Source organism: Eublepharis macularius, chromosome 9 (genome assembly GCF_028583425.1).
Source record: "Eublepharis macularius isolate TG4126 chromosome 9, MPM_Emac_v1.0, whole genome shotgun sequence".
NCBI lineage: Eukaryota > Metazoa > Chordata > Lepidosauria > Squamata > Eublepharidae > Eublepharis > Eublepharis macularius.
This window is the reverse complement of record NC_072798.1, coordinates 93687174-93705933: the sequence shown is the minus strand read 5'-3', so window position 1 is coordinate 93705933 and position 18760 is coordinate 93687174. Positions and strand designations below refer to the sequence as shown.

The 18760-nt window shown below is 43.3% G+C and overlaps 1 protein-coding gene across 9 annotated transcripts in view; it reads left to right on the top strand.

The window, feature by feature from the left end:
• The window catches only part of KIF21A (kinesin family member 21A), a 177709-nt gene that overhangs the window by 66607 nt on the left and 92342 nt on the right, over positions 1 to 18760 (top strand). For all 9 annotated transcript variants that reach the window (XM_054988270.1, XM_054988269.1, XM_054988273.1 and 6 more), the window contains exons 6-11: positions 4432 to 4599; positions 7155 to 7270; positions 10078 to 10273; positions 10693 to 10882; positions 13094 to 13157; positions 13929 to 14132. In XM_054988270.1, the coding sequence (XP_054844245.1) occupies positions 4432 to 4599; positions 7155 to 7270; positions 10078 to 10273; positions 10693 to 10882; positions 13094 to 13157; positions 13929 to 14132 (938 nt within the window). The remainder of the gene's footprint in view (positions 1 to 4431; positions 4600 to 7154; positions 7271 to 10077; positions 10274 to 10692; positions 10883 to 13093; positions 13158 to 13928; positions 14133 to 18760) is intronic.

Below are 18760 nucleotides of genomic sequence, written 5' to 3'. Positions count from 1 at the left end.
GTATTACATCTTTTTATTTATGTCATTTATAGTCTGCCTTTCTCACTGAGACTCATGGTGGATTACATAGTATGAGAGTAGTACAGTCAGTATCAATGACAATTCAATAAACAATTCAATAAATACAATTTTATTAAAACATAACATTAGTGAAAATCTAATACGGAGTTGAAGAAATGCTGATACAGAGCACAAGCAATTCCAGGACTAACATTAGACGACCCAGCAGGGTCATCTTTAAAGCCACAGGTAGTACATTGGAGCACGTACTTAAAGCAACAGATAGGACGTAAGGCAATGTAGTGGTGAAGTCTGTGGTCCCTAACTCTTTGGTGAGGCATCTCTTTGACACCACCTCCCTAGAATACAGCTGTCCCATCTGAGTAAAAAGCCCTTTTGAGTAATTCAGTTCTGCATTGTTTGTGGAAAGCCAGGAGAGTGGGGGCTCTCCTGACCCCCTCAGGCAGGCTGTTCCATAGGACAGGGGCCACCACAGAGAATGCAGCAGTTGTATATGGGCAGCTGTTGATTTCGCCCATGTGTAGGGTGACATAAACATTTGGTATTTTGATACTGAGTCTTGTCTTACCTCACACTGAAAGATAAATGGGGGCATGGATTGGCCCGTATGGCCACTGGGAAAAAATCTTGGTGGGCCAACTGATGGGGGTGGGGCGGGGTGCTGCTTCCAAGCCTTTCCCCTGCCTTGGGAGGAGTGCGGCCTGGCTGGGCATGAGCTGTGTCATGGGAGGCCACCAGGTGGCTGGTGGCCAGGTGATTTGTGTGGCAGTGGCCACCTTGTCTGCCTGCCCAGCTAAGTTGCGTGGCAGCAGTCCCCGTGCGTGTCCAACTAACTTTCAAGGAAGGCATCTGGCTGAGCTGCAGCCTCGTTGAGCAAACTGATCAGACTGGGCAGGTGAGAAGGCCATTGTTGCACCAGTCACCTGGTGATGCAGCCAAGCCATGTGCTGTCAGGATGAATGGGGGAAGCGGGAAGGGGGGCTTTTTCCCAGGTCGTCATGGCCTCTGAGTCGGCCCCAGATTCCAGACGGGTATTTCCGAATCAGTTCTTAACTCCAGTGGCTCAAGAAGTTAAAAATGACCACGTATTTAATGTGTTCGATAGTTTTGACCTCTACAAGGCAGTCAAGAGATACCTTTTTCATTGTTTCAAGTTGTACTTGTAACAGTATATTACAGTTTGGAAAATTATTTATTTTATTTATTTATGTCATTCATAGTCCGCCTTTCTCATTGAGACTCCAAAGGTGGATTACACAGTGTGAGATTAGTACAATCAGTATCAGAAGTATTTCCATAAACAATGCCATAGGATAAATAGATACAAGTTCACAAAGACATAGCATTAGTAAGAATCCAATACAATGTAGGTCTATGGTTCCTAACTCATTAGCGGATCATCTCAGACCCCCTCCCTACTATACAGCCATCCTATCTGAGTAAAAAGCCTTTTTGAATAATTCAGTTTTGCATCGTTTGCGGAAAGGCAGGAGAGTGGGGGCTCTCCTGACCTCCTCAGGCCGGCCGTTCCACAGGGTGGGGGGCCACCACAGAAAAAGCCCATGTAGGGCTGCTATTGATTTCACCCATGTTCATGGTGGCACCTGCAGGAGATGCTGTTCGGAAGAGTGAAGCTTCTGTGGCGGAGCATAGGGAGGGAGGCAGTCCTATAGGTATGCTGGACCAAGGCCGTGAAGAACTTTGTAAGTGATAACTGATACCTTGAACTGAGCATGGTAACTGATGGGTAGCCAATGGAGTGACTGCAGAATGGGGGTGATGTTCATGCTCCTGCTCGCTCCTAATAGCAGTCGCACTGCAGCATTCTGCACCAATTGGAGTCTCCTAGTTAGTTTAGATGGGAGACCTATGTATAGAGCATTGCAATAACCGAGTCTTGATGTTACCATAGCATGGCTAAGCCTAGCTTAAAACTAACAAAAGAGCTTCACAACTGCATCAAAAGATGTAAAGCCTCCACAAATCTTAGGTTGGATTTAAGATGTTCGGACAGGGATGTTTATATGGATTTGTTTCTGAACACATTTATACACAGGCAGGTTGGTCAGCATGCTGGAAATGTGAATGTTTCAGTGATGCCAAACACGAGTGTGCTTTTGAGTCTATAGGGCAGGACAATGTGTATTTCCCTTTCCTGATGAATCTTGGAAGGTCAGTAGTAAGGCTCTTGAAGACATGAGGCATGTGTTCTGAAGTGACGCCTGACACAGGTTGGACACTTGTCAGCTTCCCTCAAGTTTTGATGGGAAATGTAGGCATCCTGGTTTTACAGCTTGGCTCTCCATTACAGCTGCAAGACCAGGATGCCTACATTTCCCATCAAAACTTGAGGGAAGCTGACAAGTGTCCAACCTGTGTCAGGCGTCGCTTGTAGCTTGGCTCTCTTGAGAGGCTGCTAAATGGAAAGGGTTCCTTGTGATGCTGGTCCCAGGATTGCCAAAGCACGTTTGGAGACCATTTTGGTTCTTCTGTCTAGTGGTAACTGAAGCCATTGCAAGGTTTATGTTCCTCGTGTTGAATACAGACAGTAATTTCAGACTTTTGTTTGTTTTTGAAAGAGCCTTCAGTTTCTGTGTTGCACGCACACTTATTTTTTGTCCCCCATTGCTTCTAGTTGAAGAGCTTTGCAGGAGTTTGAGCTCAAGGCAAAACTTTGATAGGGATATATGTCATGAGCAGCAGTCCTCACTTCATATTAACTACAAATCTCAAGGGGAAAACCCTTTTGCTGTTTCTAGGATAAGCTATTTATATTTGGCTGTTTGTCCTTTACTGTGTCACATGTTCCCTGTATTTCTTCCTTTCACCTTGGCAGGATGAGTCTGGAAATGGGCAAGCAAGATGCTTGCAGTGTCTTCTTTTTTACTGTGTCATCTTTCACAGTATTGTGTAACACACACTTTGTCTTAAAGTGTAACAGAGGTCTTTTTGTGTGTGTGTGTCCAGAAGAACAGTGCAGAATTAAATCCAGAGGAGTTAGCTGTGGTAGTCTGTAGTTGCAAAATAGTCGAGTCCAGTAGCACCTTTAAGACTAACCAACTTTATTGTAACATAAGCTTTCGAGAATCAAGTTCTCTTCGTCAGATGCATCGTCAGCTTTTGAGAACCACACTTTCTTCGTCAGATGCATCTGATGAAGAGAGCTGTGGTTCTTGAAAGCTTATGCCACAATAAAGTTGGTTAGTTTTAAAGGTGCTACTGGACTCTTTACTATTTTGCAGAATAAAAAGCTCCCTCACTTTGACTACAGAGAACAAATCATGGACTGCTGCAGACCAATTAAAACCACCTCGTTGCTGTTTTGTTAAAACCTAGTTGCAATTTTTAACGTGACAAATGAGGTGACTAGCGTGCGAAGATTAGCCAGGTTAGCCATTTAACAGTCCCTGAGTTTGAATCATCTTTTGTCCTGATAGCCACGGAAGAGGATGACATTGCATTTGTTCTGGGAAACCAAAGACTTTAAATGCGTCAGCACTAAGACAGCCATTAAGATGAAGGTGACATTATCCAGTCTGCCCAGAAAGATGTTCTGAATTTGCCTCTAGCCAGTCTTTGTGAGCACAGGCAGCTCCTTTTCTGGATCTCCTTTCTTCCCTGCTGAGTAAGAAATAAAAACCTGTCCTTTTAAGAGTGGTAGTTCTTCTAGCCCATGGGTCCCCCCAACACGATGCCTGCTGACACCTTACCTCTTGCCCATCAAGTTTTTTCAGAAAGTGGGGCTCTTGCCAGCACAGCTTCTGATAGGCTGTTGGAGATCTGATTGGCTTTGTAAACGGGGGGAAATTGCTTTGGCAGCAACTGCCACCAGCGTTGGCTCTTTATTCTCTCTTTCATTCCATTTTTCTTGTGTATTTTTAGAATTACCTTCTTCTCGTCTGCACTTGTACTTTTTCTGGGTGTGTGTGTGTGTGGCTCTGCATAGTGTGGCAGCCATTCTGAGGTTCTGCCCTCCAACGTGTGTCAGAATTCCAAGTGTCCACAGGCTCAAGACGGCTCGGGACCGCCATTCTAGACAAATACCTTGTCTCTGTCTTGCATGCATTGTACTGTTCTTGTTGCATTATTTTAATAGGGCTATCCGCCTAGAGTCTCAGTAAGAAATGGGGACTATAAATGAAGCAAATAAACAAATAGTGGCAACTGCTTGACAATGTGAGAATCTCAAGGTTCCCATAGTGGCCTTTTGGGGTTGTTGTTTTAACCTGTATAAGGAGGTTAAGAAATAACAGCAAAGGCAAAAATAGCAAGGAGTCTTGCTTAATAAAATAACGCCTCTCAGGGGGCCATCTTAGTAAGTATTCCATACATTATTTATGCATCATAGCATAAATGGGCCCAAGTGGTTTTTATTGTCTTCTTCATCAGCTTTTCTTTCTTTTATTGCAGGACAATATGACAGATAACAGAATAATATCAGAGTCATCTCAGCTGAATGAGTTTGAAACCCTTACTGCTAAGTTTCATTTTGTGGATCTGGCAGGGTCTGAACGGCTAAAGCGCACTGGGGCTACTGGAGAGAGGGCGAAGGAAGGCATTTCCATCAACTGTGGACTAGTAAGTCGACGCCCTTATGCTGCTCTAGCAGTGATCAGGCTCTTGATTTCTCTTGTGTAGGGAAATTTAGGTGATCTCAAGTCCCTGCGACTGATTGTTTAAATGTAGCTAACAGTTGGCTCAATTTACATCTGCCGTGTCTTTAAACAAACAAAGGCCTTTTCTGCCCATGATCTGAACATCTTTTTGCTTTTGTTGCACTGTGTTTGGGGAGGACCCCCCCACCTATTGTTACAAGGAAATTTATTTTGAGCTAATTTACAATAGGGTTCTGCTCAGGGCTTTTTTTAATGGGAAAAGAGGTGGCGGAATTCAGTGGTGGAACTCAGGACCGCACAATGACGTCACTTTGGGTCAGCTGGAACAAGGGGGGAGTTTTTAAAAGTTTAAATCGCCCTTGGTGAAAATGGTCACATGGGTGGTGGCCCCGCCCCCTGATCTCCAGACAGAGGGGAGATTTAAATTCCCCTCTGTCTGGAGATCAGGGGGCGGGGCTACCACCCATGTGACCATTTTAAAGAGGTGCTGGAACTCCATTCCGCCGCATTCCTGCTGAAAAAAAGCCCTGGTTCTGCCTAAGAATTTGCCCCTAGATCACAGAATTTCTTTTCATTGTGGCTTTTGTATCAAGAATGGTAAATGTTATGCAAATGGAGTGCAGTTAACACATATGATGGGCGTGGTGAGTGGTGAGAAGCAGAGAGAACTTTTCCTACTTCCTGTAGCTAGAAGGATATAGTGCTGGATGGAGCATAGAAAGGAAGTGTATACCATTTTCAGAAACCAAAGTTTGCCTTACGGTCAAGCTAGATGGGCAGGTTTTTAAAGAGTTGGGTCTGAGTTCCCCAGACCCAACTTGAGTTCCCCGCAGCCACACAGCAGCTTTGGGGAATGGCTGCTAAAAATAGAAGGGAGGCCAAATGGCTTCAGAATGTATCTGCTGGTGGATGAGGGGCTCCTCTGTCCTCACTCAAGCCGTTTCCTGTGTCAAAATAGCATGGGAGGAAGGTACGCACGTGTTCTCCCAGGGTCACATGGCTTGTGTCCACATGGCTCCCACAATTACAATTCAGTGATCAAAGGTGGAAAAAATGCACCCCACTTACCCACCCCACTGTGACGGAGAGCACCCTCAAGTCATAGCTGACTTGTGGCGACACCTGGTGGGGATTTCATGGCAAGAAACTATCAGAGGTGGTTTGCCATTGCCTGGCTCTGCAACCCTGGTCTTCCTTGGAGGTCTCCCATCCAATTACTAACCAAGGCCAACCCTGCTTAGCTTCTGAGATCTGATGAAATCAGACTCGCATAGGTTATCCAGATAGATCAAGATGGGTAGCCGTGTTAGTCTGTCTGTAGCAGTGGAAAAGAGCAAGTGTCCAGTAGAACCTATAAGACTAACAGAATTAGTAGAGTATAAGCTTTTGTGAGCCACAGCTCCTTTCTTCAGATACAGAAGTGAGCTGTGACTCATGAAAGCTGGTACCCTACCACTAATTTTGTTAGTCTTATAGGTGCTACTGGACTCTTGCTCTTTTCCTAGGTTATCCAGGTTAGGGCACCCAAAACTAAAATGTATAATTTCTTATGTTTAACTGTATGATTTTGATAATGTATCTGTTGACATTGGAATTCATTCTTGGTTTCTAAAATATATTAGGAACTAATTGCATGAGTGCCATCTGGTGTACATTTCATAGAATAAATTCTACTATCCTGGTTAGAGGCAGTGATTTGCTGATGAGGAAGGGTTCGCGGTGTAGCCCATTTTGTCATTTTCCCAGAATTAAATAATTCTCTTAAAGTCTACAACAGAGCATATAGGAAGGACTTGATTTCAGATTCTACATTATAGTTCGTTAGTACATACTGCACAAATACATTTTACAAGACGGATTATTAATTAAAACTGCATGGATCCCAGACGAGATTGGGTGGTTCTTCTTGCCTCCAAGAAGCAGCTCCTAATGGTTATGTTGAGACAGATACGGCTTCCTGCATCCATGGGGACTCCTGCCGTGGAGGATTTTGGAGCATCTGAGCCAGCCCTGAATCTGCCTTTTTCACTAGGGCCAGAGAACTTGCTCCAGTGCATAACCCACAACATCTTCGCTCAGCTTTCTTTTTCATAGATGTGTGTGTGGGGGGGGGGGTGGAACAGGAAACATTTCTTGTAGTTGGTTGATATAAAAGAGAAATGGAAAGATGTTTAAGTTGCATTTATTTTTTTAAAAAACCCTTCTGTTTAACAGTTCCTTGTTGAGGATCATTGCTACTAGAGGAGCCACCTGTCAGAGCCTTTCTAATAGCAGTTTCCGCTGCTACGTAGGCGAACCACTTCTACAACTAACTTATCTCTAAGGCTGTGACAACTGGTCCTGTGTTAAAAAAAAAGCTTGAATGCTGTTTCCAATCTTTCCTTTTATCAGTGTAGCTGTTGATGATAATCTCGAGTGTGTTGTTACTTCTGATACACATTTGTTTTCATCAAGTAGTTTCTAAGGGCATATTTAAATATTTTATAAAGGTTTTTTCTCTATTGATTATTTTTATAGTTGGCGTTGGGCAATGTCATAAGTGCATTAGGAGATAAGAGTAAGAAGGCAACTCACGTACCTTACAGAGATTCAAAATTAACACGACTCCTACAAGACTCTCTTGGAGGCAACAGGTATGAGAAAAGTTGATGGATGCTGTTGAACTGATCCAGGTTTGATGAGGAAGAACTTTCATCCACTTGTTGCTGTGGAAGCAAACAGTCTGCATTAAAATCAACACTGACTAAATTTTAAATAAATTCTTATATTGGTGATTTTATTTCATTGCAAGGAAATCCACAACACAGATTGATCCATTTCAATCTGGCTTTAGGGCACAATTTGACACTGAAACAGCATTTCTGGCTTTAATGAATGATTTCCAGCTATATTTGGGTAAGGACAAACTATCATTGCTGATACCATTAAATCTTTCATCAGCATTTGATACTGGCCACCCTGATATTTTGGTGGATTGACTACAGTCCACATTTGGGATAAAACGTTCCTTGCTGGTAGGAAGCAGTTCCCATGGGAGAGGCAGAATGTATGGGGTACCCCATTGGTCTGTTTTATCCCCAGTGCTTTTTAATTGGTATGGAAAACCTCTGGATAGAGATCATCACAAGCTTTGGAGTGGATTATCACCAATGTGTGTATGACATTCAGCTCTATATATCCAAATTATCCAAATCTCCAGAAGCGTCTGTGAAGGTTCTAGGCCAGTGTCTTGAGCTGTAGGCAGATGTCTGAAGATTAGCAGATAGAAGCTTAATCCAGACAAGACAGAGTAGACACTGGTTGGGAATGTAGACTGTTCGTCTGGCATTAATTTAGCAGACTTAGGGCCAAGCTACAAGTGATGAATGACACTTAAGTGGCAAGTGGCTCGAGTGGAGGGCAAGTGAACAGGGAAGAATACACTTGCCGTTCAAGCGTCATTCGTCACTTGTAGTTTGGCCCTTAGATGGGGTTAAGGTTAAGAACTTGTAGGTGCTCTTGAGCCCGGCCTTTTCGATGGATGAAAAGGTGGATGCTGTTGGGATGACAGCTACACCTTGCTTGTAAGCTCCTCCTGCAAACCTAGCTGTATTGATCCATTGCTACCATGTCCTCCAGACTGGACTATTTTAACATGTGCTACGATACTCAGAAGCTTCAGTTGGTACAAAATGCAGTGGCAAAACTCCCGCCAAGGATCAGCTGCTTGGAACATAACGCTCCATTGCTGTGTCAGTTGCACTGGTTACCTGTCTGCTTCCAGGCCCAATTTGAAGTGCTGCTCTTTATTTTTAAAGCCCTTTATGGCCTAGGGCCCTAATACTTATTGTATACTTCCACATGCCAGTTATATTCCTCAGCCTTCTCTGTGTAGGGGCTGCTCTTCAGACAATCTGCACAGCAACAAGCAAGGCCCTGGGCTTCCTCTGTGGTAGATCCAGTCCTCTGGAATGGCCTGCCAGAGTGGGTGGAGAGGGCAACTTCGCTGGCTACGTTTAGGAAGGTTTGCAAGCCAGTTCTGTTTCTGTGGTTATTTGAAGAAGAGCGACCTGTTTCAGCCAATTTAGCTCTGTTTTTTTAAAATCATTATCATTAAATCATCTTTTTCTTGGATAATCTTACTGGCAAAGAGCTGATTTTTCAGATATGGCTTTCCAGCTCTATAGTGTGCGCTTCCATAAGGCAGGAGGAAATCTGGTCCTGTACAGGTAGCTCTTCTGCCTCTGCATAAACATAACTTTGCTAAATACCAGGGCTAATTTTCCTGGGGAAAGAGGTGGTGGAACTCAGTGGGTTGCCCTCGGAGAAAATGGTCACATGGCTGGTGGCCCCGCCCCCTGATCTCCAGACAGAGGGGAGTTTAGATTGCCCTCCACGCTGCTGAGTGGCGCAGAGGGCCATCTAAACTCACCTCTGTCTGGAGATCAGGGGGCGGGGCCACCAGCCATGTGACCATTTTCAAGAGGTTCCGGAACTCCGTTCCCCCCGCATTCCCCTGAAAAAAAGCCCTGCTAAATACTAAGCTTGTTCTGAACAAGGGATCTGATTAAAATTAGCCGCAGATGTACCCATCAGAGTGCAAAGGAGACAGGCATTAGGTGAGAGTTTATTGCAGATTATGATATCTAAAATTAAAACATGCAATGAAATCATGATATAAAGCCTACACAAAAATGTAGTCGGATGGATCTTACCGGTTTTTCTGCTGGCACAAGGGGGAGGAGGAGGAAAATCTGTCAGTGGAAAATCTGCAGGGTTCAACCTACTGATTTTTAATAATATAGACAAACAATTCTCATTCCTGTCTTTCAGCCGTAATATTACTTTGCTTGAAGGGCAGGTGGAAGATTTTAGGAAAAGTCACTTGAAATTTGCTTTACAGCAGTAGGCATAATGTTAATAGTGTAAGCAAAACAAAACAAACAAAAACACCTGGGAAAGCCAGAGATCCAGAAACAGGGAGAAAACTAAAAATGTAGGAATAGTTTTAGAATGCCATCTTTGTGAGTAATATACCAACATGATTTTTTCAGATGTCATAGAGATTCTCACTTTTAACACTTTGTAAACTTCATTTGACTTTGCAGAATATTTTTCACCTTCTACTTGAGGCAGAACTTACCCTCTGATGTGCCAGTTTTGATCTACAGCTGTGTTCAGCATTTTGCCCTTCTACAAGCATGCATTTGTGTGTATTAGGCACAAAAAAAACCTTGTATGGCAATATGAGTAAGGAAAAATAACTCCTGAGTACATTTTTATATCCATGCATCTTTGATGAAGAAAAATTAAAACACTTCTTTTTTTAAAAAAAAATCTAGGAGGAGAAATGTCAGATGTGTTGTCTTTTAAAAATATTTATAAATGCATGCAAAACTGTTCTTGCCTATTTTTGGGATTTTGCCATGATTAATAAAATTGGGTTATTTTTGACTTGCAGCCAAACGATCATGATAGCATGCGTAAGCCCTTCAGACAGAGATTTCATGGAAACTTTGAATACTTTAAAGTATGCAAATCGGGCACGTAACATTAAGAACAAGGTGATGGTTAACCAGGACAGGGCCAGCCAGCAGATTAATGCTCTGCGGAGTGAGATTACGCGGCTTCAGATGGAGCTCATGGAATATAAAACGGTAATACTTGTTGCTTTAATGTGCATGTTTTCTTCGGTATCTACCTCATCTTTAGATGCTGCATTAAAAAATTAATTTTAAAAGACGTTGCAAAGAAGATTCTTATACCCGCACCCCAAACACTCCCACCACAGTCTTTTCTGATTTCACGTACACATGGCATGTGACCTCACAGGGTTTACAAGTGCCATGCAGGGTACATGGCCTCAAAAGTGCTCCATTTGTATCCCAGTTTTCTTCATCAATGATCTTTGCTACTGATAAAGCATTTTACAGCGTGTGAACTATAATTACATTATGGTTGTACATTCCAGAGAAATTATAATTTGTGAACGCAGAAATACTTAGATTTCAGCACAAATCTTGTTACTAATAGCCCTTAGTGGGTAATCTAAATAATTATATTTATTTTCTCTTAGGGTAAAAGAATTATCGACGAGGAAGGTGTGGAAAGTATTAATGACATGTTCCATGAAAATGCCATGCTACAAACAGAAAATAACAACTTGCGAGTAAGGATCAAGGCCATGCAAGAGACTGCTGATGTACTGAAAGCCCGAATCACACAGCTTGAGAGCGATCGGGCCAACCAGGTTCTTGCCAAAGCAGGTAGTGTGCATGGCTTTTACTGAAAATTGGCATGTGAATAAGGTCCTACAAGAAAGATAAGCAATCATAATTCATTGAAATTTATAACTTGGATACTACGTTCAAATACAATAGTGACAATCACATGACATGTGTTTACAGCGATATGATAAACCTTGTTACTAGGGCTTTTTTTCTGGGAAAAGAGGTGGCGGAACTCAGTGGGTTGCCCTCGGAGAAAATGGTCACATAACTGGTTGCCCCGCCCCCTGATCTCCAGACAGAGGGGAGTTTAGATTGCCCTCTGCACTGCCGAGCGGTGCGGAGGACAATCTAAACTCCCCTCTGTCTGGAGATCAGGGGGCGGGGCCACCAGTCATGTGACTGTTTTCAAGAGGTTCCGGAACTCCGTTCCACTGCATTTCAGCTGAAAAAAAGCCCTGCTTGTTACGATCTCCTTACTTGTACTGATATGTTGCTATGTAAGTGCAGCTCTGGATGTTATGGTTGCCACAGGGATGCCACTGAAGGTAGTGAAGCGTATGCTTCTTTCCTAGTCTTCACTCTTACAGGCTATTACCACTGAATGTGGCAGCATCACATAGAGAAGATCTCCATCTTTGCTCCATGGCAATGGAAGATACTAGTCAGGTCAGAGGGTGATAGGCGGTCCTGCACTAAGAGCTTATAACCATTCGCTGGACTGGAGGGCAGAATATGCCATCCTATTGACAGCTGTGTAATGAATACCGGGTCTAATTGCTCCTTGAGTTAGAACCAGCCGTGGAAAAAGCCAAGCCAAGCAGGGATTCATATTCTTTTGCCTTGCATCATCAGCTGGTTTGGAGTTAAGAAATCAAGTCAAAGGTAGTAATCATAGCCACTCTTCCATGTGGGTGATTAATAACTCCTAATTTTAAAATTAGTAATACTGTAGCTGCTATTTAGGTATTTAGAGGTGCCTCAGGTCTCCCGTAAAAGCTCAAGCTGTCTGTCCGTAACAGGTAGTTAAACCAAGTAATTTAAATGTGGGTGGGCATAGAGGGTTAAATCTGAAAAACAAATTTATTGTTAAGAAATCAAATCATATGACATTCAAATCTTAAAAAAAATTAGTAGTTCAAAATCTGGTTGAACAGCAGTCCTTCTCCTACGATAGCAAAAGGGAAAGAAAAGGTATACTTATACCTTAATTGCCTAGTGGCAGGACAGTTCTAAGGATTCCTGGATGAAACAGATTGTTTGGATCTTTTCCAATCCGTTTTCTGTCCTGGCTGTGGGACTGAAACAGCTTTGGTTGCCCTGGTGAATGACCTGCTCTGGGAGATGCAACCCTCTATGGAGGTCTCAGCTGCTTTTCATACCATCAATGATGATATCCTTCTGGGCCTCCTTTTGGGGTTGGGAACAGGAGACACTTTTCAGTCCTGCCTTGAAAGTAGGTTTCAGACAATGGTGTTAGAGGCACTGTATCATTCCAGTCTCGCTCCATGTATACTGGCTCCCAGTAGACCTCCGGGCCCAATTCAAGGTGCTGGTATTGATACCCCATATGGCTTGGTACCAGCATACCTTAAGGATCATATACCCACATATCAACCTTCCCAACCACTGTGGTGCTTCTTTGGGTGGCCTCACCACCTGAGGTTAGATGGGTGGCAACCTGAGAAAGGGCCTTCTTGCTCATGGCACCAAAATTATGGCGTTCCCTCCCTAAGGGGAATCATCTGTCCCCCTTCAGCCAGTCCTTCTTTTCTGTTTATGTGTTTTGTTAAATAGTTGTTTTTATTTGTTTTTATATTACGTATTTTTAAAAGCTTGTTTTAATGGTTTTGGTTGTTCACTCACTGCCTTGGGGGCTTGGTAGGGCAGCATTAAGATGTTTAAAATACATAAATAATACAAGGTTTCTAAAAGTCTTTGTCCAGGCTGTGTCTGTGGCTTGGATCCTACGGGAAATCTCTGCTGATGGGAAGGACTTAAGATCAGCGGAATGGGACTTCTTTGTCTCTTCTGTAGTTGAAAATTCCCCTCATGTTGCTTCCTGGGGAACAAAGTAAGGGGAAAAGAGGCAGTTGGTGAAAATGACCACCCTTTCTGATCGTGGAAATGGGTATTCAAATCTGTTTATGTCCCCATGCCATTTAGGGAAAAAAACCTTCTTAAAAAGTATTATTTTTGAGATGTCTTATCTTCTACCTGTGTTAAATATACTTTATCTTTTTACTTAAGGAGAAGGAAACGAAGAAATTAGTAACATGATTCATAACTACATCAAAGAAATTGAGGATCTCAGGTATTTGCATGGCATTCTATTACAGTTTTGGCTCACTGGTGTGTCTTTCAAAATACGGACAGTTCTGTGCATAGCTTTAGCATCTTCGTATGCAACACAAAGGAGCCTTCCTGGTATTTCAACAGATTTTTATGACCAGATGCTTGTGCAAACTTAAAAAAGAAAGCATTGGCCTTTTACTGAAGGGTATTTCTAAAGCTGTGAAAAAGAATATGGTCCTCCACATAGTTTTAATCGAACAGCTGAATTTCCAGGAAGTACCATTAGATACCAATAGTCCCTCTATTACAGTCGCATTAACTGTATTCATAAATGACATATGTAAAGGAGACGGGAAGTGCTAAAGATACAGCGACTGCCACTGGTTCTAGAATTAATCAGTTCTTTGCACAGGACTGTGGCACATCTTCCACCATAGCCTAAATTTATTGTCTCTCTGTGTACTTAGGTGTGTATTCCCCCCCCCCCCCCCGTACTATTGCTTAAAAACAACTTTCAGTATCTCTTCTCCAATAACCCTCTTATTTTGTAAGGAATACGTTTATGAAAACATTGGTTACCTTTCTGGAAAGAGTAAAAAACAATACTTTTTAAATATCACTTGTGCAAATGATCTAATGTGACACATTCATATAGAGCTAAATACCGTTGCTGTCCCACAACCCTGTTTCATTTAGGGCTTCCTTTAGATTTTTTAAATAATTGAATATCCAAAACTTTTATCAGAACACACTCAGCGTTTTTTTCTCTTACTAATTTCCCTCTGTATAGGGCAAAACTTCTTGAAAGTGAAGCAGTGAATGAAAACCTTCGGCGCAACTTGTCAAGAGCCTCAACTAGGTCAACGTTCTTTGGTGGCCCCTCGGCATTCTCTACTTCAATGCTTCCTTGTGAAAAAGAAACAATTGAGATCCTTGATTTAGCAAAAAAAGATTTAGAAAAACTAAAGAAAAAAGAGAAGAAGAAGAAAAAGAGGTACTTTTAAAAACAATTATATTTTAATATTGTGGTTGTTTTGCCGTTTGTCATTTAATGAGAAAGTTGTAAGTAATGTGGCACAATCTTCTTGTGGCCACCTTCTTGTGTAGTTAGACATAATAATCTTGCAGATGCTTTGACAGGTACTTAACTTTAATGTCTGCAACGCAAGAAACTATAAATACATTTTGCAAGATTAATATTCAATTACTGTGAAACTGCGTTTTAAATGAACTGCTACATGGACTTTTTTTACATTTCAGTTACAAAATTTAATTTGTACCAATCTGGAAGGTCTCATTTAGCAACTATTAGGATTTTCTTCTGTAGTTTCCTTTGAACAGCTTGTTTTGCTTTCTTCCTGCTCAGCTTCTGCCTGCTTTGCTGCATCATCACTTCATTTATCACGCTGCTTTTGTTTGTTTTTCTTAATTTTCTAACTCACTGAAATAACCACCAAGCAGAAAACAACACTTATTTCAGGTTGTATTAATAAGTAAAACAATGGTCAGTTAATTATGAACATGTAGGCTATTCATTTATTAACAATAACTGGGAACAAGAATCCTTCAGCTCGGGTGTGCATTGCTAGCAGGACTGAGCTGTTAGTTGTCAAGTTAACCCTTGATGGAATAGGGCTTTACTGCATCACAGTGATAGACTCCATAATAGGGGTGTGCGATTCAGGTTTCCAGTTCAGGATAAATATCTGAATTGGACCCAATGTCCAATTTGGAATTTGGAACCCAATGTCCAATTTGGAATTTCCGAATTGGGCCCAGCATGCTGGCCCTGATTGGGAAATGCTGAATCAAAGCTTCCCAAAGCGATTTAGATTGCTTCAGGAAGCTTTGGGGCACTGTCAAAACCTTTAAAGTTCAGCTGGCAGGTTAGGGGATCCCCCCACCTGCCAGCTGAAGCACAGGAAGGGCCCTTGCCACTTGCAAGCGGCATAGAAAGGTCCCTTTAAACTTCAGCTGGCAGGCGAGGAGGATCCCCCCCCCCGTTGCCGCTTATTCCCCACCTCATGGGAGGGGGGGAATAAGTGGTGGGGGAGAAGTTTCAGTGTGCTCCAAATCTTCACGGAGCATACCAAAGCGGGGCAATAAGCAGTTTCTGAAGCGGCTTGCCGCTTTGGAAGTCACTTATTTCTGTTTCTGAAAAATGAATCTTTCTGTCCCTGCACACCCCTACTCCATAATATTAAATGCTGGTAGTAGTAGTTAGCATTAGCCTGTCTCTGATCTTAGATCATAAAATGGTTTACATCTTGCCCTGGCTTCAGACAGAAATTAGTATGGATTCTAGGTCATTAGGTCCAGAAAATTTGGGTTTGATATTCAGATGTTCTAGAGCATATTGGGTTAGAACTTGTGGGTCCATCTGCTAACGACAGAGCGTTCTCCTGATGCAGTAAAGAGCATCTAGTTTCTGGGGAAGGCACCACCATTGATGGAACAAATCTGCAGGATCTAATCGCATTATGTGTGATGTGCACTTCAATAGTGAACTCTAGCAAACTTGGACAGTGCCCTCATGATTTAAAAGATACTTGTTTATTCGGTACACTTTTCTTCTGCCTGTCCAGTGAGAACTTCATATATAAAACCAGGGCTTTTTTTCTGGGAAAAGAGGTGGTGGAACTCAGTGGGTTGCCCTCGGAGAAAATGGTCACATGGCCGGTGGCCCCGCCCCCTGATCTCCAGACAGAGGGGAGTTGAGATTGCCCTCTGTGCCACTGAGCGGCGCGGAGGGCAATCTCAACTCCCCTCTGTCTGGAGATCAGGGGGCGGGGCCACCAGCCATGTGACCATTTTCAAGAGGTTCCGGAACTCCATTCCACCGCGTTCCAGCTGAAAAAAAAGCCCTGTATAAAACAATAGCTAATAAAGTGGACAATAAAATCTTAAGATGACCAAATAAAAAGTCTTGAAAGATGGGTAAACTCAAATAAAAGCCTGCACAAATAAACACATCTTAATATGATGCCTAAAAGCAAGGGGGAGAATGTCACATCAGTGGGAAGCCACCGGGGAAAGAGCCCCATCTTTGATTGCTACCTGCCTCAAAGAGAGCAGGGCTTGGAATTAAAACTGATGGACAGAACAATATGGCAGAATATTATCCTTTGAATACTCTGGTCACAAGCCAGTTAGGGTACCAGCACTTTGAACTGTGCGTAGGCAACCTGTGCTGATCTTTCTCTGTTTTGGGTGTTGTGTGTGTGAGGGGCGGGGAGGGAGAGGGAGATACAATCTTTATATCCAACCACCAAGAGCAACCTGGCCGCAGAATTTTGTATTTATTGAAGCTTCTGAACGGTCTTCATAGGCAGTCCTCCCACATGAATTACCATAGTCTAACCTGGATGTTATCAGAGCATGAATTATTGTGGTTAAGTCACATTTCTGTAATTGGCATACCAGTCAAAGCTGGGAGAAGGTGCTTCATGCTGTGAAGGAAATCTGTGCTTCTGAAGGTAGGCCAGGATCAAGTATCACTGCCATGCCATAGCGCAGTGAGTAGAGCATCTGCTTGGCATGTAGAACGTCTCGGGTTCAATCCCTGGTATCTTCATATAAGAGAATCTAGTTGGAGGTGATGTGAAAGACCTCGGTCTGAGACCCTGGAAAGCCTTTACTAGTCTGAGAAGGCAATACATACCTTGATGGACTAATGGTCTGATTTCGTATAAGGCAGCTTCATGTGTTCAACTACAAGTCTGTTGCTAGAGAGGGGAGTGCAGTTCTTTCCATAACAAACTGATTTCCTTGTTTCTTGGTTGGCTTTGTCCTTGACCACCGGTACCGCTCCTCTTTTCTGTATGGTGCTTCCGTTTATTGGCCCTCACTTGTCATGTTACTGTTTCCCAGACACTTCAGTCAGGACTTCCACCGACCCATGTTAATGGGGTTGATAGGAAGGGGGGGAAAGCTGGCCGATGTCAGCAGATGGATGGCATCTAACTGGATGCATGGAGTTCTTTCTGGTGGTTTCATGTAGATGTTAACCAGCATCGATGACAGACTACAGCTCTGCAGGAATCCATAGCTTAAATGCAATGAGGTCAAGCAGTCGTCCACCTCCTCCCTCTGTGCTGCTTTCTGGAAGCTACTGTCTAGATCGGAATAGACTGTCCAGAGTATGATACGTAAGATGCCTCAGGCAGCTTGTCCTGTAGGATTGCTATGGTTGATAGTACTGAAAGATGTCAAGATGTCTAGGCGAAATCAGCAACACTGTACTTCCCCCACTCATTTTTCTCCCAGCAAAGATCAACAACCAGGGGGCCAAGGAGTATTAACAGCTACCTGATCACTGTTTATCGCTCTCGTGTCCAGGACACCCTTTGCAGGAGGAGTATAAAAACGGCTTCCTTCAAAGTGGCTGGAATTCCTCGCTAGAGATGGGCACGAACCACCAAAAAACCAAACCATGAGGTTCGTGGTTCATGGGATTTCACGAACCAGGAACCACAAACTGGCATGAACTGGGGCAAGTTCATGAACCAGTTCATGGTTTGTGGTTCGTGGGGTTTAAATGCCCCTTTCCGGCCGCTTAGCAGCGGCAGGGAAACCAGCATTGGACAGTTTAAAGGGCCCTTTCCTGCCTTGTAAGGGGCAGGTCCCTTTAAACTATTAGCTGGAAGGCGGGGGGAAGTGGCAGGGTCCTTTAAATGGCTCAAACCCCAGCCCCAGCCCCACACTTACCTTGCCCAGCTGCCCTGCGGGCCCGCAGTATCCCCCCTCCTCCCGCAAGGGGCAGGAAGGCCGTTTTTGTCCTCTTCCGCCACTGTGTGGGCCCATAGAACATCAGAGGAGGCCGAAAATGGCCTTTCTGCCCCTCAAATGGCTGCCGCAGTGGCCATTTGAGGGGTGGGAAGGCCAAAAACAACCTCCTCCACTGCTGCGTGGGCCCGCAGGGTGGCGGAAGAGGCCAAAAATGGCCTTCCTGCCCCTCAAATGGCTGCCACAGATCCCCCCCCCCTCTCACCACCTGCCAGCTGATAGTTTAAAGGAACCTGCTGCTTGCAAACGGCAGGAAAAGTTTATATGGCCATTTCCCTGGGGAAATGGCCATTTAAACTGCCACTATAGTACGAACCAAACGAACCACTAGACCAGTTCGTGGAAGTTCATGGAAACGAGCTTCCGTGAACCACTAGTTCGCAAACCACAAACCGAGCTGGTTCGTGGGATTTTTGGTCCATATTTGGGTTCATGCCCATCTCTTCTCCCCACCTTTTAGCAAGGCTTTTATAACCTGGAGAGCAAGGAAGAGGTTTGTCTCCGCGGGTCCTAGCATATTTGGTGTGACATTTTTAGAATTATTTAGCCATTGGCAAAATAAAAGTTCTACAAAACCATAAAAAAGTTTACTGAAGCTATTTTAAAATCACATATCCGTTATTCTACTAAATTGTTATAAAACTCTACTAATTTGTTATGAAATATTCAGGGATTGTTGTTCCTAATTGCTATTCTCTCCAATCGATTTCTTCATCTTGGTCAACAATTTCAATGCCATCTTAAAAAATTCTAGTAGTAATAAACATGCATTTCTACTACTATACATTCATTAAACGTAGGCATGTGTGTTTCTTTCTTTCTAGCTGCTATATATCC